The 27,126-nt window shown below is 47.7% G+C and overlaps 8 protein-coding genes across 8 annotated transcripts; 5 read left to right on the top strand and 3 right to left on the bottom strand.

The window, feature by feature from the left end:
* Positions 1 to 4,088: 4,088 nt before the first annotated feature.
* On the top strand, positions 4,089 to 4,708 carry HO133_001958 (uncharacterized protein; the record flags this gene model as incomplete). The annotated part of the gene is made up of 2 exons (XM_037292886.1): positions 4,089 to 4,164; positions 4,221 to 4,708. 2 exons carry the CDS (start codon positions 4,089 to 4,091, stop codon positions 4,706 to 4,708), a joined length of 564 nt encoding a protein of 187 aa, XP_037151425.1.
* A 1,231-nt stretch (positions 4,709 to 5,939) lies between these two features.
* HO133_001957 (uncharacterized protein) lies at positions 5,940 to 6,773 on the top strand (the record flags this gene model as incomplete). The annotated part of the gene is made up of 3 exons (XM_037292885.1): positions 5,940 to 6,031; positions 6,091 to 6,238; positions 6,294 to 6,773. 3 exons carry the CDS (start codon positions 5,940 to 5,942, stop codon positions 6,771 to 6,773), a joined length of 720 nt encoding a protein of 239 aa, XP_037151424.1.
* A 3,055-nt stretch (positions 6,774 to 9,828) lies between these two features.
* HO133_001956 (uncharacterized protein) lies at positions 9,829 to 11,097 on the top strand (the record flags this gene model as incomplete). Its single annotated transcript, XM_037292884.1, has 2 exons — positions 9,829 to 9,949; positions 10,088 to 11,097. The coding sequence occupies 2 exons, from the start codon at positions 9,829 to 9,831 to the stop codon at positions 11,095 to 11,097; spliced, it is 1,131 nt and encodes a 376-aa protein (XP_037151423.1).
* Positions 11,098 to 12,393: 1,296 nt separating this feature from the next.
* HO133_001955 (uncharacterized protein) lies at positions 12,394 to 14,973 on the top strand (the record flags this gene model as incomplete). Its single annotated transcript, XM_037292883.1, has 3 exons — positions 12,394 to 12,830; positions 12,921 to 13,388; positions 14,388 to 14,973. The coding sequence occupies 3 exons, from the start codon at positions 12,394 to 12,396 to the stop codon at positions 14,971 to 14,973; spliced, it is 1,491 nt and encodes a 496-aa protein (XP_037151422.1).
* A 1,029-nt stretch (positions 14,974 to 16,002) lies between these two features.
* HO133_001954 (uncharacterized protein) lies at positions 16,003 to 17,181 on the bottom strand (the record flags this gene model as incomplete). The annotated part of the gene is made up of 1 exon (XM_037292882.1): positions 16,003 to 17,181. One exon carries the CDS (start codon positions 17,179 to 17,181, stop codon positions 16,003 to 16,005), a length of 1,179 nt encoding a protein of 392 aa, XP_037151421.1.
* Positions 17,182 to 19,770: 2,589 nt separating this feature from the next.
* Positions 19,771 to 20,634, bottom strand: HO133_001953 (uncharacterized protein; the record flags this gene model as incomplete). The annotated part of the gene is made up of 1 exon (XM_037292881.1): positions 19,771 to 20,634. One exon carries the CDS (start codon positions 20,632 to 20,634, stop codon positions 19,771 to 19,773), a length of 864 nt encoding a protein of 287 aa, XP_037151420.1.
* Positions 20,635 to 22,047: 1,413 nt separating this feature from the next.
* HO133_001952 (uncharacterized protein) lies at positions 22,048 to 22,492 on the top strand (the record flags this gene model as incomplete). The annotated part of the gene is made up of 3 exons (XM_037292880.1): positions 22,048 to 22,338; positions 22,388 to 22,405; positions 22,445 to 22,492. 3 exons carry the CDS (start codon positions 22,048 to 22,050, stop codon positions 22,490 to 22,492), a joined length of 357 nt encoding a protein of 118 aa, XP_037151419.1.
* Positions 22,493 to 23,225: 733 nt separating this feature from the next.
* Positions 23,226 to 24,400, bottom strand: HO133_001951 (uncharacterized protein; the record flags this gene model as incomplete). The annotated part of the gene is made up of 3 exons (XM_037292879.1): positions 23,226 to 23,282; positions 23,333 to 24,005; positions 24,324 to 24,400. 3 exons carry the CDS (start codon positions 24,398 to 24,400, stop codon positions 23,226 to 23,228), a joined length of 807 nt encoding a protein of 268 aa, XP_037151418.1.
* Between the last annotated feature and the right edge of the window lie 2,726 nt (positions 24,401 to 27,126).

The following is a 27,126-nucleotide window of genomic DNA, read 5'->3' as shown; positions in this document are numbered from 1 at the left end:
GATATGGCCTTTCTTGGAATTCCCTGAAAAAAGTCGAATAAATAGTTAAATAGGCCCTCGTCAAATTAGGAGTTGTGGTGCAGTGGTTAAGAAGTAGGCTTTCAATTCCATTCCACTACAAAACTTAGCTAACTCAGCCATAGCAGCGGCACCAGTACTTAAGAACGCCGTACATCTCAACAGACGCGTAGCACCATACAGGAATTCCCCTATAGTACATAATCCTCGGGGTAACCGCTATGGTACTCGCCGGACCGACGGCACGACGTGTCGGGGAAAATGCCGTGGCCTCGCTAGTCAGTTCATTACTTCGGTCAGACGCCGCAGTCTCCCCCCATTTTTTGGACGGCCAGGCTTACGAGAGTCGCCGCGGCGATGCGTGTAAACAAGCAAGCATGTATGCATGCATGCAAGCAATTGTATAGCTACCGAACTTGCGGAGAGCAGAGCGGAGAGCGAAGCGGAGATAATTCATCCTTTTGGTGTGAAGTCAGATATTGGTGGCGGCGATATCGATGAATGAGAATATCTCGTACGATGTCGGAGTCTCTTATGGGTATATGAAATATAGAAAAAGACGTCTTTGAATGTAGGAAGGTCTACGTTATCGTTATAAACGACCTAATCGAATATCGCTTAATCATCTCCTCCCTACTTTTATACTCGGAAACTAAATATATGAATTTTTGAATTTCTTTCGATCCGAACCATCAAAAGTTTTTAGACTTCGCTATCATGTAGAGGAAGGATATTACTATAAGGCATAGAGAGGTTAATATCTAAAGTTCGAAGATATCTCGTTATCGTCGTTATAAAGAAATTTGGGTATCTAAGTATCTTCAATATATTTTATACTCACACGAGCTCGTTCTAGGCGTGTCAACCGCGTTAATATTATTTAAGATATATATACTATAATTTCTTTATCTCTTAAGCGAAGCGTATTTAAATTAATATATATTTCTATAGAGGGCGTATCTCGAGTACTCGACTCTCTAATTAAGGGTAATATAATAAATCTACTTAAATAATTCCTTAACCCGATTCGTTATATAATCTTTTAATAATGCTAAAGACGATATATTATTATCTAGAATTTTTCTAATAAAGGTTAATTAGCTAGAGATAGATGTTATAAGCGTTAACGAAGATCGCGATCTCGGATTAGCTTGTGTGATAATAATAAGTTATTCGATCTTAATAAAAGGTTTAAATACTTAATTAGCGACCTCGATAGATCTATTCGCCTCGCGATTAACTTTAAAGAATTATATAATTGTTAGGGAATAAACCGTGTATCGAATAATGATATTAGTAGTGTCATATGAATGAAATATTAACTATAAAGGTTACTAAGTAATATATATACCGAAGTTATTAGAGTGCTAAGCCGCTAAGAAGCTAGCCCGAATAAAGCCTAGCGTAAGTCTAAAGAAGGAATATCGATTAAAATTATAATATTACCTTCTTTCTTAAATAACTAGATCTCTATAATTTAAATTATAGCGACGGCGAGATAGTAATAGCGAGACGATCGTTATAATCCATAGTACACTAGCCTTTATAACCTAAAGCATATTTGCTACCCCCTAAAACAACAACTTTAAACTTTTTCTCGCAGACACTCTCAGTATCCGATCGTGGCATTAAGCTAAATCTCATATAGCAGGCCTGCGGACGCAGGTAACAGAGGTATCAATATAAGGCAATAGCCCGGGAAGGTGCTTAAAGTAATAATGTGGGGTGCTGAGAGATAGTATAATAGATTCGTAGTTTTGGCGCATTGCCGAAAAAAGCGAAAAAAAAAAAAAAATCGAAATCGAATAAGGCTAATTCGTTCAAAAACGCAAAGTCCGATAATTTGCCGAATCGAAACTAATTTAAATACGCTAGCCGTATACGGCTAGACGGAACGATTATTACTAATCAGAGAAAAGAGGAGAAATCCATTACTGCTACTGCAGGCAAGGCCTATGCCGTCATTACTTCTCCACAACCTTCTCTATAGCCTTTTCCTTAGCTATAATAGCCTTTACCTCTTTAAACGATAATATCTTTAAGGCTATATATATCTTAATCTAATTAAGCTAATAACTATAATTAAGATATTTAAAATATTAATCTTCTTTCTTTAGCTAATTCTTTAGCTATTTCGAATAGAGTAATCGCTATAGACCTAATTTAAACTTCTATTTATTAATCTCTTTTATATCTATATATATAGCCTTTAATTAACGAAGATCTTAATTAGTCTTCCGCAAATGCTTAATAACTAAGCGAAAGAAAGACGATAAGATATCGGCGATTCGTAATCGAAGCTTAAGAGTAATAAGTCTTCGTAGTATAGCGATCTTATAACTTTCGCTATAGTCTAATAACGTAATGATAGCTAAAAATCGAGTATAGAACTCGTTAAATACTTTCTTCTTTTTTATAGTAAACGCCGAGTTATAGAGTAGAGTATTATTCTTTACTAGCTTATCGTAATTATTAAATATATTATAAAGCTTTAAAATCATCTCTTTCGTGATATTATAGAGATTCTCGCTTAGTAAATCTACTCGTATCTTAAGTATATCGAATATAATTAACTTACAGTAATCTCGAATATAATTCATTTTATCTTTTTTACTAGAAAATAATACGATACTTTACCGAAACTTGAAATTCAAATAAAATCGCCACTTATTTTATTTCTCTTTTTCACCATAGAAATAAGGTATATCAGAGTATTTCTTATTATTCCCGACAATAAGAATAGTAGAGATAGATATTTTAGTCTTAGTAACTTTCAATTTAATTAGTTATTTATCTATATCGAAATCCAGAGGCTCTGTTAGAGTAACTATTTCTTCTTTAATAATTAAGGCCTAAATTTTAGTCTATAATTCCGTGTTCGTAGTAGTAAGAGTCTTTGTATTGAAACGATGAAGGTCTTATAATTCTCGAAGTCGTATTACGATTGTGTTAAGATTCTGAATAGTAGTGTTAAAATTATAAATCTAGGCCTAGTAATACTAAATCGTTAATAACAATTCAGAACAAGTTTCTTCTTAATTCGAGTCCATAACGAATCAGATAAAGATCTTTCCACTAATACAGGCAGGTAATAAATAAGACAAGCGAGAGATAATCGAAATATCTCCCCATAGAGACAGGGTAGACAGGCAGACAGGGAATCATCCGAATATCTCCTCTATAATAAGGCGATTAAATAGTCGATATTTGAGAGATCCCCGCAGAGGTAGGATAGACAGGCAGGCAGGCAAGTAGATAGATAGGAAATCATCCGGATATCTCCTCTACAACAAGGCGATTAAGTAATCAATATTCGAGAGATCTCCGCAAGGCAGGGCAAATAAGTAGGTAGAAGCAGGCAGGTAATAATAGCTTAGCTCACGGCTATATTAAATAGTTAATATTATATCAGGAAATAAATCGTATATCGAATAATAATATTAGTAGTGTTATATGAATAAAATATTAACTATAAAGGTTACTAAGTAACATATATACCGAAGTCATTAGAGTGTTAAGCCGCCAAGGAGCTAGCCTAAATGGAGCCTAGCGCAAGTCTGGAGAAGGAATGCCGGTTGAAACCATGACAATAATAGTCGTGGAAAAATCGTTGAAAGTCGCGGATTTCGCATTTCGGTCAATTATTGCGGGTGCCTCATACAAAATAACGGTCAATGTAGCGATTCCATGGTTTCCTACTCAGACTCTAAGGGGGGATATGCCGTAATAAGCTTGCGATATGATTGGCCCCCGAAGCGAGGAACGAGTGTAGGGCTGGCCATAGGGTACCCCGCTAAGCGAGTCTGAATACTGAGACTAAATATCTGGATGATGATGTCAATGAGGTCATTTAATTTTTTTTACAGCATTTGCATCGTCGCTTCCTAAAAAATCAATCGCAGAATCGGATTGAAATTCCATTGCTAATCGTCATCATGTCACTCCGCACTTTCTCTCGATTGTCCATTCTCTCCAGAGTCCACACCATCCCTCCAATAACGACGCGAACAGCCATCCTCACCAACGCTAACAGCACCTCACGAAGAACACTCAATACATCCTCCAGCAAAATGGCTACCAATAGAACTTCAGACGCGGGTCAGGTGATCTCTGAAGTCTCCCAGCAGGAAGGAGGAACTTACAAAGGTACAATTCCCCACCATCCTCCTCATCCTGAGTACCATCAGTGTAACATCAACTAGGCTCCACCGCTGCTCAAATGCAATCCCAAACCACCAAGCAACGCAACCTCGAAGATGCCGCCGCCAAAGTCGGCTCCAAGCTTGACACCGCTCCCGAGGCAGTGACCTCCGAAGATGCCTCCCTCCTCCACAGCCGCGAGGCCCGTGTCATGGGCGGTCCCACCAAGGGTGACCTTGCCTCCCAAGCCCAATCCGTCGCTGCCGCCAACGAGCAGGGTGCTACCATCCAAACCAACCCCACTCAGAGCAGTGGTACGAACGCCAACCTCGAGCCTGCCCAGCAGAGCCAGTTGGACCGTGAGGCCAACTATGGGGAGGCAGCGGATAAAGTCGGCACGAAGTTGGCGACGGAGCCTGAGACTGTGACAAAGGAGGATGGTGATCTGTTGCATTCGAGGGAGACGAAGGCATTTGGGGCTACCAAGAAGGGGGGGATCGCAAGTCAGGCCCAGAGCCAGGCGGCGAAAAATGCAGGTGACAAGGCCTAAGAGCTGGTAATTGAATGCCGGGGGAAGACTGAGATAAGCAATGACGTAGCTTATTGCAGGGCATCAATGGTCTCCTACCGGCTCAGCTGTTGCATTTTATTTTGCATGGGCGGTACAGGCGATACGATATTGCGTGGCATTGCTTCTCCACTCTCACAAAAAGCTACATCTTATACTATATTGGCATTGCGAAGGCTGTACGATAATAATTCAAGAGCTGTTCATTAGACCACCCGAGCTTCGACCTCCTGGCGTGACACTGTTTCAAAAAAGTTCGCTGCCGCCACATAGACACAGAGACACGTGATCAGTGCCTTGTGGATATCCGCTCCATGCGGCTAGGGTGACTTCTTGGGGATATCGCGGACCTCGGCGACGAAAGCGATTGTCAGCGTGCAGGTTCTACCTCCCTCAGCTCCGAAACCAGCGTCTCAGAACCTGGACCTCGCGGATGCAACCCACACGCCAGGGATTACGTATACTTCTCCATAGAGGATCGCCTAGCGCCGGCTCAGAGTGCTCGGCCAACCAGACTTCTGGAGTCCTCTCCTAGGCATAGCATCCGAGTGCTTTACTGGTCGCTCGAGTATAAGAACGCGGTCTGAGGCTTCAGATCGTCTGTTACCGTCTGTCCAACTATCGTCGGAGGTGGAATTGATACTGTGTATTAATGACTTCGAGTGGGGACTAGAGACGTGTGGGGTTGTTCATGGCTTCGCTTTTTATTGGTAGGAGATGCCTGAATAGGAGGATCATATACGTGGAGGTACCTGGATTCATCCTCAAGGTTGAGCTTACGACTTATAGAAAGAGAGGGGATGGGAAGATGCATCGCTTTCAGCTTCTTCTGTGAATGTTGCTTTGACAAGCAACACCGCGTAAGTAGATAGATTTCCACCACATCAACGTCTCCAACAACAACGCCATTTTGAAAGGAGTACAATGACTTTAGAGATGCAGTGTCAATACCATTAGCTTTTGGTACGTTCTCCTTGGGTTGTGTGCGATGTGCACCTACCGCTAACAACACACTCTGGCTCTGCGATCTCAACACACCACTTTCACACGGACAGAGCGTCATACAATGAGCCCTGTACGTGTTGAACATGAAGGATCGGCCCGTAATTGAGAGCCGCTTGCCTTTCTTCAAGAGCCTACTCTGCCTTGGACTTTGAATTCAACTTCAAACATTAGCACGACTTCCTTGAACAGACTTGCTGAACAAGCTCCCATGTCTTTCTCGTATCTCAAGTTCGATCCTCCCGGAAAAGACATACCTTCACAGGGATACTCTTCAGATTTCGTTTCGAAAGCTATGGCGCGGTAAGGCCTCCATCGTTGTGCGTGCTGGGTAAGTTCCAGACTAACCATGTGGTCTGTAGTCTGGTCAAACCCATCGATCCCGACGATTCTGAACAGTACCCCGCTGACTTGACCATCATCTGCGGTTCCCTCAAAGTCGAAGCGCACAGCCATGTGCTCTGCCAAGACTCGTCTTATTTCAAAGTAGTGTGCAAGGGCGGCTTCTTGGTATGTTCCCAACCATGCTGTGTTGAGATGAGTCGATTTGCTAACGTCTTTCCAGGAAGAGCAAACGCAAAAACTTGAGCTCCCCGCAGAAGAAGAGTTCTTGATACGTCGCCTCTTGTGTTACCGCTCCACAACCGGATACAATGACGAATCTTACGACGATGAGAAAGACCCACCTCCGCACATCGTGGCCCCGACCTACGTCAACCGGCTGTACTTGAATGCCCAAATGTACAGCACAGCCGACAAGTATGACATACCCAGCTTGAAGCAGAAAGCGGCCGAGAAATTCGATGCTGCGATACGGGAGATACACGCACACGAGATGATGAATCCATACGTTGGCGTCAGCCTCGTCGACGAGATCGTCGAAGCGATCCCCCATATCTACGATTCAACACCGGACGGAGACCGCCGTCTACGCGATCGAGCGGCTCAGGTTGCGATTTGTAAACGGAGAGATTTTGAGAACCATCCGTGTTTGCAAGATCTCATGACGGCGGTACCGGAGTTTTTGAAGGACATTCGCGTCTAATCTTCTCAGTTCACCTCGAGACTGGGTCGCTCGGGTTTTTGTTTTCTCTTGGATAGGTTGTATTTGGGACAGGCAGAGGATTGGCAAGCTTCATGATAGAATATTTGTATAGATCTAAGAAGCATGTCCGTCCTGAATGAGGTGAATTTTATGACCATGCCTCTCTTGTCGTGCATACGACATTTACGGTACCAATTTCGTACTCCAGGTTCGCAGGTTATGGCCCACCACGTTCCATCCTTTGACTTTGTAGCTATGATCGTTATAGGCAACCTCGCCCAGGCGGGTTAATAAGGCCAAGAGAATCTCAAAGGATCAACCCATCCAGGTTGTGCTGAGGAAGGTACTGAAAGGTCTTCAGTGCTAGCCCTACTCTACGTGCGGAAGCTGCACCTGAAGTAGAGCACCTTTCCGAACCCTCTAGATCTTCTAGCAAGTCAGACAGAAAGGTTTGTTGTACAGTCTCATACAGCAATCTTAGCCTCATATGCCTACAACAGTAAATGTAAAAAGCGGAAATAGACAAAACTCCCGGGAGATCTGTCCATGAGTAGAAGTTGGATGAAGCATGCTATTTCGGTCCTAGAAGCGGGACAAGCTCACGCTCGAGGGAAGGGATTTGCCTAAGCATAAACCGTCCTCAATTCCGTGCATGGATGCAGATTTGGACAGTCAGGCTCCCTGTACACTTCAAGATCTCGGCATTAATTTGCTGGAGGCTGCGTGAGCTCCAAAAAACAGTCCACTGGACGGACCGGTTTGGTAAGATGTCTTATGGACAACGGGGCGAGGGAGCTACAAGGGCTCGAGCCGTGTGACTGAGAGCCCTCTTGATGCCAAAGGAGTCCTTACCGTATACGGTGCAGGCCTTGCAGCAGATGCAGGGGTCAGTCTGCCTCCCAGTGGAGATATGTGAGGCCGGAAAGGATTGCATCTACCACCTTGCACGATTGCCATCATTGTGTCTTGGGGGTGTGTCGTTTCTTTCTGCAGCATAGCATGACGTCTTCTACCAATCAAAGGTGCACTGCCCAGCCCCACCGGGCTCAAAAAGGGTAAGGGTGGTGTGCCTTCTTTGCCTTCTTTGCCTTTTTTGCTCCTTGTTGCCTACTGCTGTTGGTTCGCGCATTGTTTACTTGTGCTTACTGCTGGTGCGCGGAGCCGTTCGACTAAAGTATCCTTTGATAAAACAGCACGCGACTTTCGGGTTATGGAGCCTTTTCAGCATATTATTCCCCAAAGCCGCAAGAAATGCTGACAAACATAGCTCCACCAATGGCATCAAATGCATCTCAGACAATCAGTACCATCGTTTTTGGGGTCGTCGCTACATTGATAAGCATTATCACCGTATGGCAGGGTCGTAGGGCGTGGAGAAAATTGCACCAGCAGAGGGACCACGCAAATATTGAACGCGATCTCGAATCACGTGACCATCTCTTTTCTGATTAGTCGAGACGGGCCCTTACTAATCGGGTCACCAGAAATCGAAGCCGATCTCGCCGTTCATAGTGTTTTCGAGCTATCTGCGACCAATTCACCAGCCGTGGCCAGTACGATAGCTGCGGCGGTCTCGGAGTTGGATCTGTCTCTAGAGACTGCAGCCTTTGCCCCCGCTATAACTTCAGCTCCATCGATAGTACCAACCACCATTACAGTGTCGCCAGCTTAGCCTTTCCTGCCTGTACAGACTGGACTCCGCAATCTTCGGGCTCCCAGGCTGAAAAGCGGTGTATACTTGCTTTGATAAGACGTTAGACTCGGTTTACTCACAGAGTCTGGTTTCGTGGGGAATAGAGGAATGGCGAGGAAGCCTAGTAAGGAGGCATAGAGGCTATCAGCTGTTGACCGACACAACGCAATGATCTTGCAGCGATTTCTCAGCATAAGCAGAAGGATGCGTATTCCGACACTCACTATGATATATCTTGTTTTTCGTGTAAACCTATCTCTCGAAATGTGACTTCAAAAGTGGGAATCGATGATATCACCGTACGGCCATGAGTTTGTACTTGCTAAAAACATAAGATTTCGTTCAGGTCTCCAAAGAGACCCCTGCTGATGCTCAGTTGACCATCGCTCTCAGAAAGCTCCCGTTCAAATCGGTCAACGCTGCTGATCAAAAATGCTGGCGATAATAGCATTAGCAGCCATTCAGACCATCGCCACCACCTCTTTTCGCATTTTTGCTACACCCATAAGTGCCTTCACCGTATAGCAAGGTCCTAGAGCCTGGCGCAGAGTGTATGAACAGCACAGTGGCGAGTGGACCACCGAGTCAGACATCCAGACAGGTGACAATATCCTGCATGGTTGATCACACTCAGGACGCTAAGTCATCACCGCATAGAGTCGCTCGGTACCAGCTTTGAACTTGAAGCACATCTATTCTCCACCGCTACCTTTTTCGAGATCCAAGCAACTCCACTTCCAAAGACCTCGAGACCTCCGGACCTGCTTGCAGCTACTGCCTCATCGACAGCACAAGCCACGAGTATAAATTCACGAGCTCAAAATGTCTGTGCGAGGGGTCGGGTGGGGGATACGGAAGGACCGTGTCTTGCGGGCTTCGTATCCTCGATCTGGAATGGATGGAATTCTCGATCGGTTCCTGGAGACGACTGATTCCGGAGTCTTCACGAATCTCTGCGGGATAAGAAATGGAGAAACGGCGTTCAGGTGTTGTATCTTGTTCTACCACAGATTGGGTAATCGATGAAACATCCAATACTTCAAATGTCGCCCAGTCATCATTATCCTTTCTCTTATTCAGTTTTGGTAATCTTGAGGATGTAACGTTGCGCATGTACTTAGCCCTATACTTTCTGCTACTTAAGGTACGACAGCCCCGGGACTTTCGGCGCCGCTCTCCGTATTACTCGTACCGAGAATAGGCGACTTCCGGGCTACAAGTGGCCTCCGGCGCCCTCCGAGATTTCTTCTCTCCCATCCAAATATTTATACCACGATCTTTCCCACAATCATCAAATTTCATATCAATCTGACAATCACTACCGAGAACAAACTACCACACTTGCAACTCACTCAAATCAAGATGCCCTCATCAACCATGACTCTCAGCCCTCAACAAATTTCTATCCACCCCATTTCGGTCCCTTCGTCTGATGTAGATTTTGGCGCAGTCATTGAAAATGTTGATCTCGAAAACTTGACAGGTAAGTGAAACACCACAGGGTCTATGTAGTAGCAGAGTATGCGCGCACAATAGGGAGCACTCCGTGGAACGGTAACCTCCTAAGTAAGTATCCTGGACCTCGACATTAGCTTCAACAGTACTGACAGATGCATCGCAGACAACGACTTCTCCATCATCCGCGACACACTCTACAAAAATCACGTAGTCGTCCTCAAGAACCAAGCTTCTAGCTCACCCAAAGCCCAATACGAACTAACCCACCGCTTCGACCCCTCCGCCATCGGATACGGTCACGGCAAGACCCTCGACGCCAAACGCAGCATCCTGCACCCGGATCTTAAAACCGTACCACACCAACCCGAAGTGCAAATCATTGGCAACGGCCTCGTGCCTGAGTATGAAGGTCTGTCCAAGATCAAGCTCGTTCACCCTCACCACAAGAAGTTTCATAAGCACCCTATCCCCGAAGAGGATGATCTTACGCACACGCGCTTCTACCGCTGGCACATCGATGCTGCGCTTTATGATCTCAATCCGCCAAAGGTGACATCGCTGCTGGCGGTATCGGTGCCAAAAGGGAGACGGCAGACGTTGCGCTATGATGACGGGACGGGCGATGAGTTGGATGTTCCGCTAGGTACTACGGCATTCGTGAGCGGATACAAGATGTACGACATCCTGTCCGACGCGGACAAAGAGTTCGTGCGAACCAGCCGCATCGAGTACGCCGCGCATCCGTACATCTGGATGAGTGCAGCCAAATCGCGCTCTGACGGGCTCGGCCTAGTCTCCGATAACCTCGAGCTTCCCTCCTCAGAACTCCCGCTTATCGATCTTTCAAAAGTGCAAATTCTACCCATGGTCTGGAAGAACCCGGTCACTGGCCAATTCGCCCTTCAAATGCACCCTTCCGCTGTGCGCAAGATACACCTGGCCACCGGCGAGGTCATCGAAGATCTGAAGAGGGTGCGAGAGATTGTGCATAAGCTGCAGAGGCCCGGAATCAGCCCGAAATTGGTGTATGCGCATGACTGGGAGGAGGGCGATATGGTGCTGTTCAACAATCAGGGAGTGTTGCATTCGGTTGTTGGGGCTTTCCGAGAGGACGAGGTTAGACTTTTTAGGCAGTGTAACATGGCTGCGAGCGAGGGGCCGGTGGGTGCATAGAGTGTGAGGATTGTACAGGACCACGGGTGGTCGTATCTCTGTGGGTCCATGGGGTTGTTTCTGTTTTTGGCTGCACCTTGCTGCGTTTTACTTTCTTGTCTTTGCACCTTCAATGCGTACTCGACTTAGAAAGAGTTTACAACAGTATTACTCTTCCTATATAGAAAAGTATTTGCCCCAATGATCATCTGCAAAATCTTCACGACTCCATATTCACAGCTAAAGATTGGCGCGATATATCTCAGATTTAGTGAATGGCAAAGAGCCCGGTACTGGGCAAAATAATGAAGTTTTCTACCCTACACCAGTGTGCCTCCACCAATTTCGTCAAGCTGCTGTACGGATGAGCGCTTGCGAATACCGGCAATTGGGCTGATTCGATACTGCCGCTTCTGGGCTATGAGACTTATATCAGATCCCTAAACATCATCGCCAGCACTACCGCTTTGACCTGGGCTGAGGGTGAGTAGTGCCGAAAGCCAGGCTGAGGGTACTCGAGCGGCACAGAGCAGAGGCAGAGGCTTGTACTGTAGTCTAAGATTGACAGTGGGACCCAAGGTAAATGAATATTTGAATCAAAGCACGAGGTGCCCGAGTATCTGGGAGATCGATCTAGAATATATAATGGCCGGACATGGATCTGTTGAGCAGATTCAGGTGCTCCGCCCTTTGGCCAGGTTGTGCAATTGAGCGCTCATTTTGGCAAACACACCAAGCGACTGAGCCGGTTACCATCCTATTCCAGTATCCCCGTTAGCACTGAGCCGCGGGCAGCTTGAATATTGTGCGAGCGAAGGGGGATTCGCGTCGGGCAAGGGCAGTGATGCCTATTTACGGAAACGGTGCATTTTCAAAAGGTATGTTACGTCCTAGAACCTCGTTGTACAATAGTGGAGAAGACGTATGTACGAGGAGTACATCGACCCCCCGTCCCCGAATTGGGCTTAGCGTCAGCCTTTCGGAACAGAAAGAGCCCGTAAAAAACAACTGAATTCGCTTCAGAGTCATCTTGCTACCTACATAGTGCGCTACTCGTGAATAGAATCCCCTCTCCCCTGCGGATATATGCATGTTGCCTCATCCTTATCTAATGGACCTTGGAGGGGCTACCCCTATTGGGTCTCCAAAAAGATCGACAATGCAGCTACACCGCCCCGCAAAATGCTGTGCAATACCTACCAGCAAGGCTGCCAGACTCCTGGAAATATTACACTGCCACTCCACGGCCCCGTCAATTTTATATAGCTCGGTAGGCCCAGAACTTTTCCACGAGAATGTCGCTAATTCCTCTCCGTCATGCCCGACCCATTGACTGCTCTATCGACTGCTGCTAGCGTCGTCTCTCTGGTAGACGTAACGATCCGAGCCTGCGAAGGCATCTACGGCCTTGTCATCTCATGGAGGAATGCTCCCCGTGCGGTCAAAAGTTTGCGGCAAACGGTCGAGGGTATCGAATCGATTCTTCGCAGTCTAAAAACTTTTGTGACAGAATACGAGTCTTCGGTCGCGTTTCGGCAACATCGCCAAGTTTTACCTGATTCCGTGAACGCAGACATCATCAGCATTGGAGAGACCCTAGGTCTCCTGGATGGAATCTTGACGTCGAGTGGCGAAACGAAAAATGTTCGCAGAAGGGCAAAATGGGCTATTGATGAGAAGAAAACCCTAGAGATAGTACAGCGGCTAGAAACACAGCAAGTGGCACTCATTTTGAGCCTGCAGACTGTTGCACAGTAGGTCTGATCTCCATAAGAACACATCGTATATGCCTGTCGTCCGTATTTCCGTTCTATTATAACATCTACTGAACACAACCCTGTCAGGAGGAGTTCGATCGCCCGGCACCATGACATGTTCAGGATTGAAACAAACTTGAAGCAAAGCCATCCTATTTCGACGGAACAGGTCTTGAATGCACTGAAGCCCATCAGCCGGCGTTTAGACGTCATCGCACAAAACGAAGCAAGTGCCTCGATGGGACACGCCTCATTGAGTACATCAATTGAAGCGCTTCGAGAGACAAACCTTGACCTTCACAACACTCTAGACGGCAAATTGGACAACTTGATGTCAGGCCTCTCTCAAGCACCCTTTCTGAGAGACTCCATACGATCAGAGATTTTTGTTCGACCGTCCACCAATGATGTTCTGGCCAGGATCTTTAGGGAGGAGCTGAAACACGTTGTCATCCCCATTGTAGAGGATCGCTTGAAGGCTAATAAGTCTGCATCCGAGGCACAGATCGTCTCCATACGTGAGAGCATCGATTCGATGGCAAGTGAATTCCAGCAGTCTTTGCAAAGCGTCTCTCGATCAGACGCAAACACTGCTTACCAGGATTCCGGGCCAGAAAAGGAAGGATTGGGAAGGGAAACCCAAGAACATATCCAGAGCTCAGCAGCTACCAGCCTAAGCATCGGCCAATACCCTGAAGCCTATAGAGAAATCTGTCCTTCTAGCGCTCTGATTGACCCTGCTAAGAGGCTCTGGACCCACACTTGGTGCTTTAGATGGAGGGTAGGATCCTTGCACGTCACAGCATCGGCCTTCCAAATGCATAGTTGCTACCAAACATTCAGCAATGCCTATCAAATCAGCCACATTGGGCCGAAGATTGGTTACAAACTCCAAATGACTTTCATACCAGCACAAAGTCTCCTGACCTTGAGAGGGATCTCGATCTCCTGCAGAAGCCAAAGAGATCAGCGTGGATATCTTGAACTATGTCCTATACTTTCGTCATTTGCTGTCATTCCTTACAATTCTGATGTCTTTTCATTCACTAAGGAAGGTGATTTAGAGGGACTTCGACAGCTGTTTTTTAATCGAGTAGGATCTCCCACAGATCGAGATGAAGATGGGTGGACTCCTTTACACGTAGGGACCCTCGGATTAGCTCTGTTATAATTAAACCGCTAACACACTGAGCAGTATGCTGCAAGAGCTGGCAACTATGAGATTTGTAAATTCCTTCTGACAGAGGGCGCGGATCCTCTCGCGCTAGCCACTTCTGGACGGTGAGATTGGTCTCCGGTTTTGTGTATCCAAACTGATCACTTTGACAGCTCGAGTAGAAACTGTTTGGATCTGATAGCCCATACCGGCTCAATGTTTCCAGTGAGAGCGTGTGGGATGCCCAACAGGGCTGACTATTGTGCTGCTGCTCGGCTTCTACACAATGCTGGTTGCGACTTGAATGATGGCAATATTTGTGGGCTCCTTTGGTTTCCCGAGCCACCGTTGCCTACACGACTCCCACAATTGGACCGCAGACTCTTAACGAAAATTAGGAATCTCAATTATGAAGACTCTGACGAACTAATCACCTTTCTCCGATGTCAAGTCCTAGAGATAGATGATGTTAAAGCAGATGAGCTCGCAGAACAGTTGCGGCATTGCTTAAATGTTACACCCTTCTTCAAATCTGCCGGAATCGGATACGGTTTCTACGCAACACAAAGAACATACTACCTCTGTGGTCTCGGTGCTAATGTCAGAGCAAGAGACGCTTCCGGCAGACAGCCTTTGCATTACCTATTTCAAAAGCCTTGGTCAGATGAGACATCTTGTCACGTTATCTACCTGGCATATCTACTCATTAAAACTGGAGCGGACATCTGGGCTTGTGATGACCGTGGCAACACACCGACTTCGCTCGTCCTGAAACATGATCGATGGGATGATTGGTGCAAGATTCTGGAGCGCTGCGGTCTCGATGTGGAACATGTTCTCAGGACAGAGAGGGACAACCGCTGGGATCGGCAACATCTCAATGATGCTGAGCGGTCCAGTGTGGACACCGAAGATCTCGAGTTTCCTGGTCATGAGGTCTCGTTGAGACGACGAGGAGCGTACACTCGAGAGGTTGATGGATAGATCCTCAGACACTAATACACCGCGTTGATATACTGCGAACTGGCGTTATGGATAATATGATGAGTTGTGAGCTGGATAGATTGATGATAAAAGTCTGTTAGCATCGAGCTTCAACTGGTCGCCCTAACAGACTCGATAAGTCGACAAACAATGACATACCCCAGTACTATACAGAACTGCGCCATCTGACTCAATATATCGAGTTACAAACAATGACTTACCCCAGTGCAGAACTGCGCCATCTGAACCTCCCAACCACCCTTCGACTGTAAGCCAGCGGCTTACTCCACCCCTCCGTCCGCCCGACCAACATCTAGCCCCGGCCTCATATCTCACCCTTACCCTTTCGCAGCAGTCTCCAGGCTCTAACCAGGACGCGTTGACCTCGCGGATGCAAAGGGAACCCCGTCCTTCCTTCACCGAACAAATCACCCTATCTGGTGAACCGACCGACAAACCTCCATATCCGGATCTTAACCAGCCAAGCCCAGCATTACCTGCTCTGCTCTGCCATAAATCTCGTTCTCATCACATCACATCATCGCGGGTTTCTTCTTTTCAAACACTACCGCCCAGCTCAGTGCGCTCACGCAGCTACTCGCAATGCCGACCGGGTAAGAGCTCAGTTGATGGAGAGTTGGCGTTCTGGGTGCGTGGAAGAACGGATCGAGAATGGGAGGGAGGCTATGATGTCGACGTATGGGAAGAGTTGGGCCAGATTGCGGATGTTCGTTGTGGGGCTCCGGTGTGTATCGTCGAGATGAGAATTTTGAGGGGTACACATATCCAAGTGGTTTTGGTAGTCAGAGTAATTGGTTTGTTGGCAAACATCGCATTGCTCATGAATAAGTGGTTTTGGTAAAGACTGTATTTCATTTGATTTCATCCCACTCCTGCGTTTCCTCAATAGACACAAACTCATGCATGCTGTACAGAACCATCTCTATAAAGACACGCTCGCTGACTACAACCAAATTGAATCAAATCAATCGCACCACTGCTACTCTCACTTCCATCATCCACCCCCTTCTAGTTCTTGTATCCCGCCGCAAACTTCACAGACGAGCGCTTCGACTTGGCGGCCGCGATCGCTCCATTGGTGCACGAAGTCCCATCAGCCACGGGTTGGAAGCTGGGGGCCGTTCCGCTGGCACCGCAGATGGCGAATTGCTTGCCATCGGCGCTGCACACCATGGTGCCGGAGGAGGAGCAGGTGCTGCCTGAGGAGCCGGTGCTACCGGAGGAACCAGAGGTAAAGTCGGTGGAGGGTGAGGCGGCAGCAGGGGAGGCAGCAGAGGGGGCTGGGGCTGCTGCTGCTGCTGGGGCAACAGAGGGAGCGGCCGCCGCTGGGGAGGCAGCGGAGGGGGCGGCAGCCGAAGCACCAGCCGATGAGCCATCAGCGGGGGAAGCTGCTTGAGCGCCCGAAGACGAGCTGCTGGAGGCCCCGCTCGAGGCCGAGCCGCCCGACGCGCCACAGTTGGGCCCGGTGGGAGGCGCGAGGTCAGAAGCGACGCCGTCCTTCTCGACGGATGTTCCCGGGGTGGGGAACTGGACGTCTTTGGAGTCGGCGGTCAGGCAGTCGGAAGTTGGGATGTTGGCGACGAACATGGCGGGGAAGGAGGGTGTCTCTCGGCCGGAAAGGTCCGGGATGGCGAAGTCGGTCTCGTTGAGAGGAGTGTCTCTCTTGCTGGATCCGCCCGTGACTTTGACCGATGCGCAGTTCATGTACATCTCACGGTTGCCGACCTTGTTGAACCAGGTCCACGCGAGGGTGTATGCTCCTGGAGCGATGCCTGTAGGAATGGCAAAACTGTAGGTATCCGGGTCAGGAGCCGAGGCGGAGTTGTCTGCTCCAAGGTTGCCTGCCACGTTCTTAGCCGGGCAACCTCCCTCGATCGAGTGAATGACCATCCATTTAGAGCTCTTCGTTGCAGGTGTATCGGTAGTAAGAGAGACTTGACAAGATCCACCGCCATGCACAGATTCGCCCAGGAAGGAGAGCGTCTGCGGGGCGCCGATAGCCATGTTGGTGACGGTGCCACCAGAATTGCTCGTGGCTTTGCATGGGAAGTTTGAACCATCGGCGTTGAGTGGGCTGTTGTCGGGACTGCCGTATGGTGGAGGCGAGGCCATCACCATGTGCCCCTGGGCTGTGGTGGTGAAAAGAGCAAGGCCCGAAATGGCGAGGATGTTGTTGATTGAGTACATGTCTGAGATGACTTGCGTGCTTCTTGCTGAGGTTTGATTTGAGTTGCGTTGAGTTTGCGGGTCTTGAGGCTGTTGTTGTGTGAGTTGTTGGAGTTGATGCGAGATGAGGAATAGAATTGAGAGGAAGGCAGAGGGTATTTGTAGGCGTAGGGTGCCTGAGGAAAGAGAATAGGGAATGTTCTGCACAATGAGGTTTGTGTTGTGAACAACGGAACAAATAGAATACAATAATCTGGCACGATGATTTCGCCGCTGAACAATGAGAATAGAGGGACACGATTGGAACAGAGTCGTACCTGAGACAACAATGACAATGGTCCACGTGAACAATGGTCTAGAGAGGCGAATGTTCCTGACAATGAAAGATCGTAAGTCTGCACCAGGCACGACAATGAGATGATGAGGAGGGTGAAAGAAGGATCCAGCCTTAACAGAATTTGATAGCCGTAAATCACAAATCTCAAGTTGTCGAAGCTGCAAGAAGTGGAAAGAAGTAGAAGGCACTGTCCGAGTATTAAATATGGTCGTATATGATACTTGAGTGGTCCTGAGACATGCTTTTTATGGGTCAGGGGATACAGTGGTACGTTAATGCAAATGGCATCCATAGATGCTTGGAGCTGCCCTCTACCTGAAGCATAGGGAAGTTTAGGGATTCCAGGCAAAGAATCGCCTTACGCCTTCGGTGATGTGAGTCGTACGTGCGCATCTTCGAATTCGAAGGGCGGCCGACAGCCAGTAGGATTTCAAAGCTAACGTTCAAGGAAACAGTCGCATTGTGCATTGATTCCTCCAAAGAGCTCTGGTTTTAACAATATATTGACACTCCATAAAACGACAGTCGTAGTGAAGAAAACCTGCGAGCCAATCAAGAGCATGACTAAGTTCGCTGCGCCAAGACCGCGGCAGCAATTTCTTCATCGATTGGCAAAGAACTCTCCAACCTGAAACATCCCAAGAATGACACTCCTCTCTTTACACACCAAGTGCACGCGCTGATCGAGTTCGAAACCCGCGATGTACTCCGTGCACCTACTAGGTGCGTGGAGATGGGCGAGAAATTGAGGTCAAGAGTAAACATGGATCCTCAAAATACAGTTCTCGAAAGTATCAGTCGACAGCCGACAAAAGCGCTATGAGTAACAGGGCGTTTTGCAACGAGTCAAACCCTACAAGCTCATACCCGACAATGATTCTGCAATCGATAGGCCTTTTCTAAACGGAAGGGTCCAGAGGATGCCTCCGTCACCTACCCCTCTGGTGTTGGTCACGACGGAGAAAACGGGAGCTGGGCATGCTGCGATTGTGACGGCGTACGCTATGGTGTACTGCAGCGGCGGGCGTTGAGGAATTAGGACATGAAAGGTCACGGACAGGGAGAAGGCCCAAGTTGCTGCCACGCTGAACATTGCATCGTCCGTTACCTAGACAAGATTACGCGCGCAGCAAAGCATGAGTGTTTCCTTCCTCATACTTAAATCGGGCTGTCCTGCGAGGGTTCCTAGGGTGCTCGCATGTCGCGTATTCCGCTGAGTTAGCTAAACTAGCTCCTCCAGACGTGTCAAGCGCTGAGCGTCTCGAAGCTAATCGACTGACGTATATCCCGCACTATATCTTCTTGATTCCCGCCTCTCCCCACGGACACAAATCGCGAATATCCTTCCTTGATCTTTGTCGTCGTTGCCTCGTGGCATCCGTTCAATGCATCTCCTCACCAATGTCACTTCTCTACTCTCACTCAACGCTGTTTTAGAGAATAGCACCGGTACCAACCTCTCATCAAATTCGGATGTCTCGCTGTACTCGCCACGCATTCCCCTGAATGATACCGTCTACGCCCGGGTTCGAGAGACTTTGGCCGATTTCTCCTCAGTCGCTTTCCGTGAGTTGCAAGTCACTTCAACCATCGGGCCAACGACAAACCCGGAACTTCTACTCGATGTGCGATTGCTCTTCAGCACTGGCCACGGGTCCCTGTACGTAGACATGACAGGTATCTGGGGCGAATGGGCCGGCCCTCGCTTCTCGGTGCAGCCATGGCCTGCAGAAAACAATGTTCTGCCGTCGCGGCTCGGGATGGATATCGTATTCGCAGATAGTTTGATCAAGAAAGCGGGATACGTGGGCCCTTACGAGGCCGTTGATGTGAAGTGGCCCAAAGGCCTACCGTTGGGAAGGGAGCAGCCGTATTATTGCTTCTTGATGGAAGGAAGTCGGCCGGAATTTGTTTATGTGGGGGTGAATGATCAGAGGGTCATGACGAGCTTGCTGAGAGTAGGAGAAGGAGTGGAGGATAACGAAGGAACGATAGCGTAGGTCTCAGGCTTGTTTTTTGGACGTCTGCTCTTCCAGCATCTCTCAAGCTGCAAGGGTTCTATGTATCAAGCGGAGCGCTTTTAGAAAGAGAACACAGACACCGGTCAAACAATGAGCTGCTTTGCAATTGGAAGATCCCGTTGCTATTTCGGCTGAAGGTAAAGCAAGTCTAATTACCAGTCAATCTGAAATCTTAGGATACATGCTAGAGGTCATGTCACCTAACAATCGTGCACATGAAGCCGTACGGAGCGCAAGACAGCGTCTAATGACTTATTCGGTTTTCGGACTCTGCATAATCGCCTTCAGGCGAGTTGTTACCTTCTCAGGAGCGTAAATCAGAGCAGCGTTATCATCTTTCGGAGGCTCGAGATCAGTGAGAACTACCTCACTAACCCCTCGAACCCGAGTGAAGTACTCCAAGGAATCCCTTAAAACATGTGTGGAAACCTTCGGGAATTCACCACTCCGGCAGAGTTGCGATATCTTTAGTTGAACAAGCTTCTTGCAATCTTTCAATAGATCAGCAAGCTTTTCCAAGTTCTCAGCCAGCACTGGCTGGGTCGGCATGCTGGAATAGTGGCTGATCGACAGGTGGACCTTCCTTAATTCCCGAATAGACGGCGGGGGATTTGTGATGAAGAATGGTAAGTCGTAGTGTTCAACATGCACATGGATTGTGTTCGAGCGGAAGAAGACTACTTCAGCATCTACCTGCATCTGGCGACTGACAGCAAAGAGACGTGTATCCACGGGTACCATGTTGTATGATTCGAACGATTTTTTGAGGCTCACATCCGTCACTTCTTTGATTCGTTCGAGTAGCAACCGTAAAATCTCGCAGCGGGTCTCCGTGGGAAGGCCCATAAAGTTAAAGGGCTGGGCTGGTGTCGGTCGTGGGCGGTGGCCACAGGCATGAGGATGATCACGTCGGTAGCGAAGCCAAGTCTGAATGCCGATCCGTTCTTGATTTTCTTGTTGGCGGTCGTTTTCCTCGTCAGTGTCTTCGGATGACGGAGCCTCAGACGATCCCGAGGAACCATGGACGCTTGGAGACAGTGGGAATTGTGCGTCGAAGTCTCTGTTGTAGACTTCACGAGCTTCCTGGAGGAGTCCACCCCGTTGGCGTGAAGGCATTCGATTGTACCATTCTCTGAAATTACCATTATGACCTCTCTCTGTTGCAGTTTATCGGTTAGCACCTGTACAAAGAGGAAATGCCCAACAGAATATCTGTACTTTTGAAGAGATGCTCGATAGGTTGGTAAACTCCGCATTCTCTACGCATATGTGCGTATTTTGCCCTACGCCTGGACCTGCGGACATGTTTTCTCACCCAACTTTCCTTAACTTCTTCATCGGATGGGTGATCTTCGTCTTCGGAGCTATAGTGGCTTGGTTCCCACCAGCTTTCAACATGAGTACGTGCCCCCAACAGTTCTTCTTCAGAGTAGACTAGCTTGCTATTTCTTCTTGATGGCATTGGAGAAGACATGGGCTGCTGTGAAAAAGGGTGTTTTGCAATGTTTGTCGAGCGTGAGAGACTGATTCTGAGAGATCTCGGGGGTAGCAAGCACAGCTTGCTGAAATGTCGTAGCTTGGTGCCGCTAGGTAAAGGATATTCTCTCCCACGCTTTCCTAGCACTTTGAACTAGACCGAGAGGTTGTTTTGATGGCAGGCTCGGGTGAAAAAGAGTGAAAGCTAGAATGTAAGAGAACGCTTTGAGCTTTGAACGAGCATTAGTCATTAGCTTAACATCCGATTGGTCATGACATCTACTGGCTAAGGTACACCCTCATCGACTACCACAGATTCTGTCTATATGACAGCAGTATTCTTGGGGCAATGTGACTGCTTGTTGAATTTGAAGAGAGGTTATGGATTGATTGTCTATGGAGTGGTATGTAGGCTACTTATATACCATGTGAAGCCCATGCTAATTTGTTACCTGGTTGCCACCATGCGGGGTAGCTATAACACACTATGGTGCTGCAATATGATTTCCAACACTGCTCAACTATTTGACGTGTTCCTCATGAGGGGAGAGATACGTTGACAAGCAGATGTGGGCCTATCGCCGAACAATTTGCATTCATTGTCCAGAACCCAATCTCTGTCCGTGGGATGAAAGCCTCAGACATTTTTCTACATCTGGTTTGCAACGACATCATCTCAACAAATGATTCAATGAACAATGGCTTTCTGTCAAAGCAATGTGTTATCCTGATAGGAGTCCTTGTCTGTGTGATAAAAGCGTAAGACATGTCTTTTCATACATCTTGCAATGACATTGTTCCAACAAACGATCACAACAAAGACCTTCCGTCAAGAACAAACGATCACAGCAAAGACCTTCCGTCAAGAACAAACGATCACAACAAAGACCTTCCGTCAAGAACAAACGATCACAACAAAGACCTTCCGTCAAGAACCTGCCTTATCTTCATAACCTTCTCAAGTCCCTCTAATACTTTCCTCATCCTTCCAACAGCCCATTGTCAATCAGATTCCCCAACTTCAATTTCGTACCAAGAATTACCACCCCAAACATGTTTCCTGCGTTACCCAGGATGACCCCAACGGACTTCCTCCGTCAGCTACCTGAGGCTCAAGATCTGCCCGACCACGACGAATGTCCAGTATGTCTGCAGGAGTACGTATCCGCGAAAGCCCCAGCTCCTGTGATCATCGAACGCATCCTTTCGATGGCCGCTCGCCGAGACCCAGAACCAATCGAAACCGAGCACGCTGTTCGACTACCCTGCCAGCATGTCCTTGGCAGCAAATGCATCAAGCGCTGGATCTCCCCCACCGAAGGAGATCAGAACACTTGTCCCTATGTAAGTGGCTTTTCTCAATTATTCATGCCCCTTTCATAACCACTTTCAGTCCGAAGCCAAGTCTGAGGTAGGGACGCATATTTCGCTCCTCGAACATGTCTTTTAGATTCGAGAGTCTGTTCTAAAGAAGAAGGCTAACTCCGATATGGTGTAGTGCGTTCAGCAGCTTTTCACGCCGTTGAAATATAGAGAGAGGAGGGCCACATATCCAATCGGACAATAGGTTTACCACCACCAAAGTTGGAGTGTTCCCGGCATTGAAGAAAAGGCTGAAGTTCCTGGAATCGAAGTGAAGGTCCATGATATAAAATAAGTACCAATGCAATTCAAATATTTACCTCTCCACGGTTTGAACGTTTTCGAAGCTCTTGAGATCACTAGAAGTATTACTCTTCTCGTCACCTTTGGGTCGGTCAGGGAAGAATTGCGACATCCAAATGATTCGCAGGCCTGAATCTCGTGGTATTTGAATTGGGGAGGGAGAGATGCCCCGTTTGTAGGCTCGAGAAGCTTCATGGCGATTAGATGTTTGCATGGTAGAAACCATGAATGGTCCTATCAAGCAGTGCAAACGCCGCATTTGACTTTGCTGTGAAAAGCAATCTCCCTATATGACCTAATATGGTAATATCCTCTCGAACAATCTCTCTTTGAAGCGGGTTCGTCGTTCCGAGTAATCCTTACGGCAGCTCACCTCCACATCTGCCAGAGATGGTTCATACCGCACGCGCTTGCCCTCCTCAAAAACGATGTTCGACGGTAAAAGTGCCAACCACATAACTGATTCCATCACGATACTCCACGGCAAGGTTCTATATCTGCCTTGCAAAAGCTTCCATTGAACACTTCCGAGACGATGTGTCCATGCCTGTCTTCCATAGAGCCTCTCAGTCCTCTTCCGGCGCTCGATCACCTTCCCATAGTGTGTATTGTCGCAAGTGCAGCTGCACTGAGATTGCTTGTCACCTTGGGAAGAGGTATTGTTATTGCATACTATCGTAATCGTGGTCGATACTGTAGGTGGATCGATTTGCCATGAGCGGTCAACGCACCCGAAAACGTTGATCGAGTCAGTGTAGAAGATCACGTCTAACCGGACAATGGCTTGACCTCGCTTCCGTCTCTGGGTCGACTCAAATAGCTCGCGCACGGCTTCGCATCCGGGCGTTGGATGCATGAGGGCGATTTGGTCTTGTTGGAGCCTATAGTGAAGAGTGAGGTGGCGGAGGTTTTGGAAGCGAGCGATGGCGCAGACGATGTTCAGCCCGTCTACGCATGATAATGGTGCATGTGAATACCGTGCATTATTTTTCGTAGCTTTCTTATACGCTTGATCCCAGCTAGGGCTGTAACCGATGAAATCGCCGAGGTCGATGACCAACCTCGATAGCAAAGGAAGGGTGCGACTCAAGAAGTCGAGGGCGGGCGCTGAGAGGTTGAAATGATATAAGGATCTATCAGGCAGGTATTCGAAACATTCGTAGGAATGTTCTACACTCAGGACTTGAGTGAATGTCCGCAGTCTATCTTGTCCCCGCAGTCCACTTTGACATTTGAGAGTTTTGAAATTGTCTGCTGTACTCAAGGCGATAACGGCCAGGCCCCCTAATTCATCACCTCGTACAAGCTCTATGAACTCACACTTGAGTGGTTTGAACAAGTAGGGGCTAGCCAGGGCACGGCAAGTCCGAGATGCACAGGCCAGAGCTCGGACGCCGGAGATAGAATTCAAATGGATCTTGGAAAATTACTATAGCTCAGGAATTTACACTAACAGGCTTACCTCTTCAAGAATGGGCTCAAGTATTTCAGCTGGAAGGCTTTCAATAGTCGAAAGCTTCTTGTCAGCTGAAAGCTGGCAAAGCAGGTAATCGCTCCCTTGGTCAGATCTGACGTTAGAATTCGGTTTGACAAGTACAGAGAGTGAATGCAAAAAGGCAAATTGAGACAGTACAAAGATGCTAGTCGTGGTTCTAATCACCTACAAGATCTTGTCATCCGCATCCTCTTCCCGTCCTATCGAGGCTTCGTGAGCACAGACAGCGAGCATTAAAGCCGGCATGTTGAAGTAACATACCATTAGTACACAGCACAGGACATAGGGCTGACCAGGGGGGATTCCAAAAGATGCGGTGTTCCTGTGGCAGGTATGCCTTTATTCGGAAGGAATGCAAGTGATCGCATGTCCCGAAGGAGTAGCAGCGAGTTCAATGGTAGCCCACAAAGTAGGCACGATGCGCTGACGTCTGTAGCACCATTCTCGCAGAAGCTTCAATTGGTCCGAATTAGATGGCCATGGAGTATACGACTCCAGCAGGCTCCAGTCGTTGATCTTTCGCTTTCCACACTTTGATTGGTGCGGCTGCCGGTGAACAGCGCCACAGCATTTATGAATTGCAAATTAAATAAGATTGCTTGGCAAAAAAAATCGCGCCCAGCCTCCGGCTTTGCTACCAAAAATACATAAAAATTCAGGAGAAACCATGTTTTTCTTATCTAGATTCATGAATTTTTATTATTCATTAATCTTGTTTATATTAAAGTTATACTGATTTATTAATTCTATTACTTTTTTTTTTCAGATTAATTTTAAGAGAATCTTTTCGATAACCTTGATTTTGTATAGAAGAGTACGTTCACTTCGTCACTTTACTTAATAAAAATAAAAATTCAATTTAAAAAAACTTGACAAAAAAAGACTAATAGAACTTGTTAAATAAACTAGATTTTATATAGAAAAGACTTCTTAATAATTAATATTCATAAATTTAGATAAGAAAAACATGATTTTTTTTTTGGATTTTTTGGATTTTTGGTGGCAAAGCCGGAGGGGGGGCGCGATTTTTTTTGCCAAGCATTCTTATTTAATTTGCAATTCATACATCACGTGATAAGTGTTTGGAAACTAGTGGCTTGGCACAATGAGGCTGTACGGACAGAAAATAAAAAGCACGCAACACCATTGTACCAGCGCCATTAGGAATCGAACCTAATACGAACTAAATACCCCCAACAGCACGGACAACTCGAGAATAAAGTACCTCAGTCCTGATGCTGGTCTTGGCACGCTCGCACCGTCCCTCTGTGAGCTGTTTGATGAGGAGTTGAACAGTACGAACCGTCAAAGCAGATTAATCATGATATCACGACCTTCCAGGCTCGATAGGCTGCCCGTTGAGATCCTCCGCCTATGGCTTCGGTCGGAGCCTGCGATACTGTATTGGCATTGTCAAAGGTCATCAAATCCCTCCGTGCAGCTTGCAATGATCGTGTAATCTACAAAGCCATCATAGACCAGCACAATGAGAACACGGGTCCAAAATGGCGGCATCATCTCCCACTGTCCTTGGAACACCCACCATCAACGTGGGCGCACTATGCACTGGCAGACTCCAAAGCAGCCTTAGACCACGCTTTGAGCCTCGAGCCCGAACAACTGGTGTCATGGGTGCCGAAGCTCATGGCGCATCACCGTAGGGTCCAGAGCAGGAGTCAAATCTGTCATCAGTAAACTCAACTTCTCAGTTTCCTTTCTCAATCTGCCCAATATGTTGACCTTGATCGACTTCTTCAAACCCACCAAAACAAATGCCACAGAATATAAGTTGACCTTTACCGACACCTTCAAACCCACTGAAGTGAAGGCCACAGACTGCATGCATGCGTTAGCTTTCTGCCTCGCATTGCTACTGATGTCCGAAAAATCAGCTGGCTATCTCGGACCTCAGCGGCCGACACAACTCCCATCAGAACCATGGGCACGAACGCGGAGAGACCTGGCGCGTTACTTGAAGCAGCCGCTATACTTGACTGCCGATTACTCTAGCAGTTTCTCAGTCGATAATCCTAGGATGCTCAGGCAGAAGCGTGTCCATGCACTGGTGCGGTAGGCTTGGTTTCTGTAACACTTTGCGAGACTATTGAGCTTGGACGTATCAGGCCCGCGCAAGGCGGGTTAGGCCATATCCCGGCGCTGACTGTTCCGACCTCGACCAGCATACCCATTATGGACTTACCACTGCCTTTCTCTCCCCAGCGCTACCGTGGAACCCGCATCATGCCACTTGGCCATAATGACGACTGCAGTCTTCCTTGAAGACGGCGAGTGGGTCGGGTTCTACTCAATGTCTTACAGCCCGGACGATTCCGTTTGATTTCGATCCGCCAATGCACGGTATCCGGTTTATCGCTACTGCAGACAGCGATAACCCAACCACCCTAAACCTGCACAGCACCCGGGCGGACGGTGTAGGCGCATTTCATCTGGACGGTAGATGTATACCAGGGACAGGGCAAGTCATGTAGAAGAAAGTGTATTCGGGTGGCGTTGCAAAATTGGATTGGGCCAGCATTATGACTCCAGTGGGAATCGTTGGTTCTTGGGGACGAGGCAACTATGGTGGCTGGGTTTGGTTGTGGACAACCGGCTGGACTGGCGGTCATTGAATACTGTCAAAGGCCGACTGCGATTGCCTATTCCGACCAGCTGGACAGAATCTAACTATCTGATTCAAGACAATGTATCTGTCAATTCCTTCCAGAAAAAAAACGAGTCTTTGTTCCAGCACGAATCTCTCCTTTGATTCAAAACCAAGCAACAAGACAACCCCGCAACAATGCCTTCATCCTCCCGCACAAAGAACCCGCCGATAAGATCCCCAAACCACTCATCCCAAAACCACTGCACCCACCAACCTTTCCCCATCCCCATCCCCTCTCAACTCCACCCCCAAAAATGATCGCCGCCTTTCTACTCACCACCCTCACCGCCGCCACCGCCACCCTGCT

Source organism: Letharia lupina (genome assembly GCF_014066315.1).
Source record: "Letharia lupina isolate WasteWater1 chromosome Unknown contig_13, whole genome shotgun sequence".
Classification (NCBI taxonomy): Eukaryota; Fungi; Ascomycota; class Lecanoromycetes; order Lecanorales; family Parmeliaceae; genus Letharia; species Letharia lupina.
Note: the sequence above shows the minus strand (reverse complement) of the source record. Positions and strands in the feature narration are given on the sequence as shown.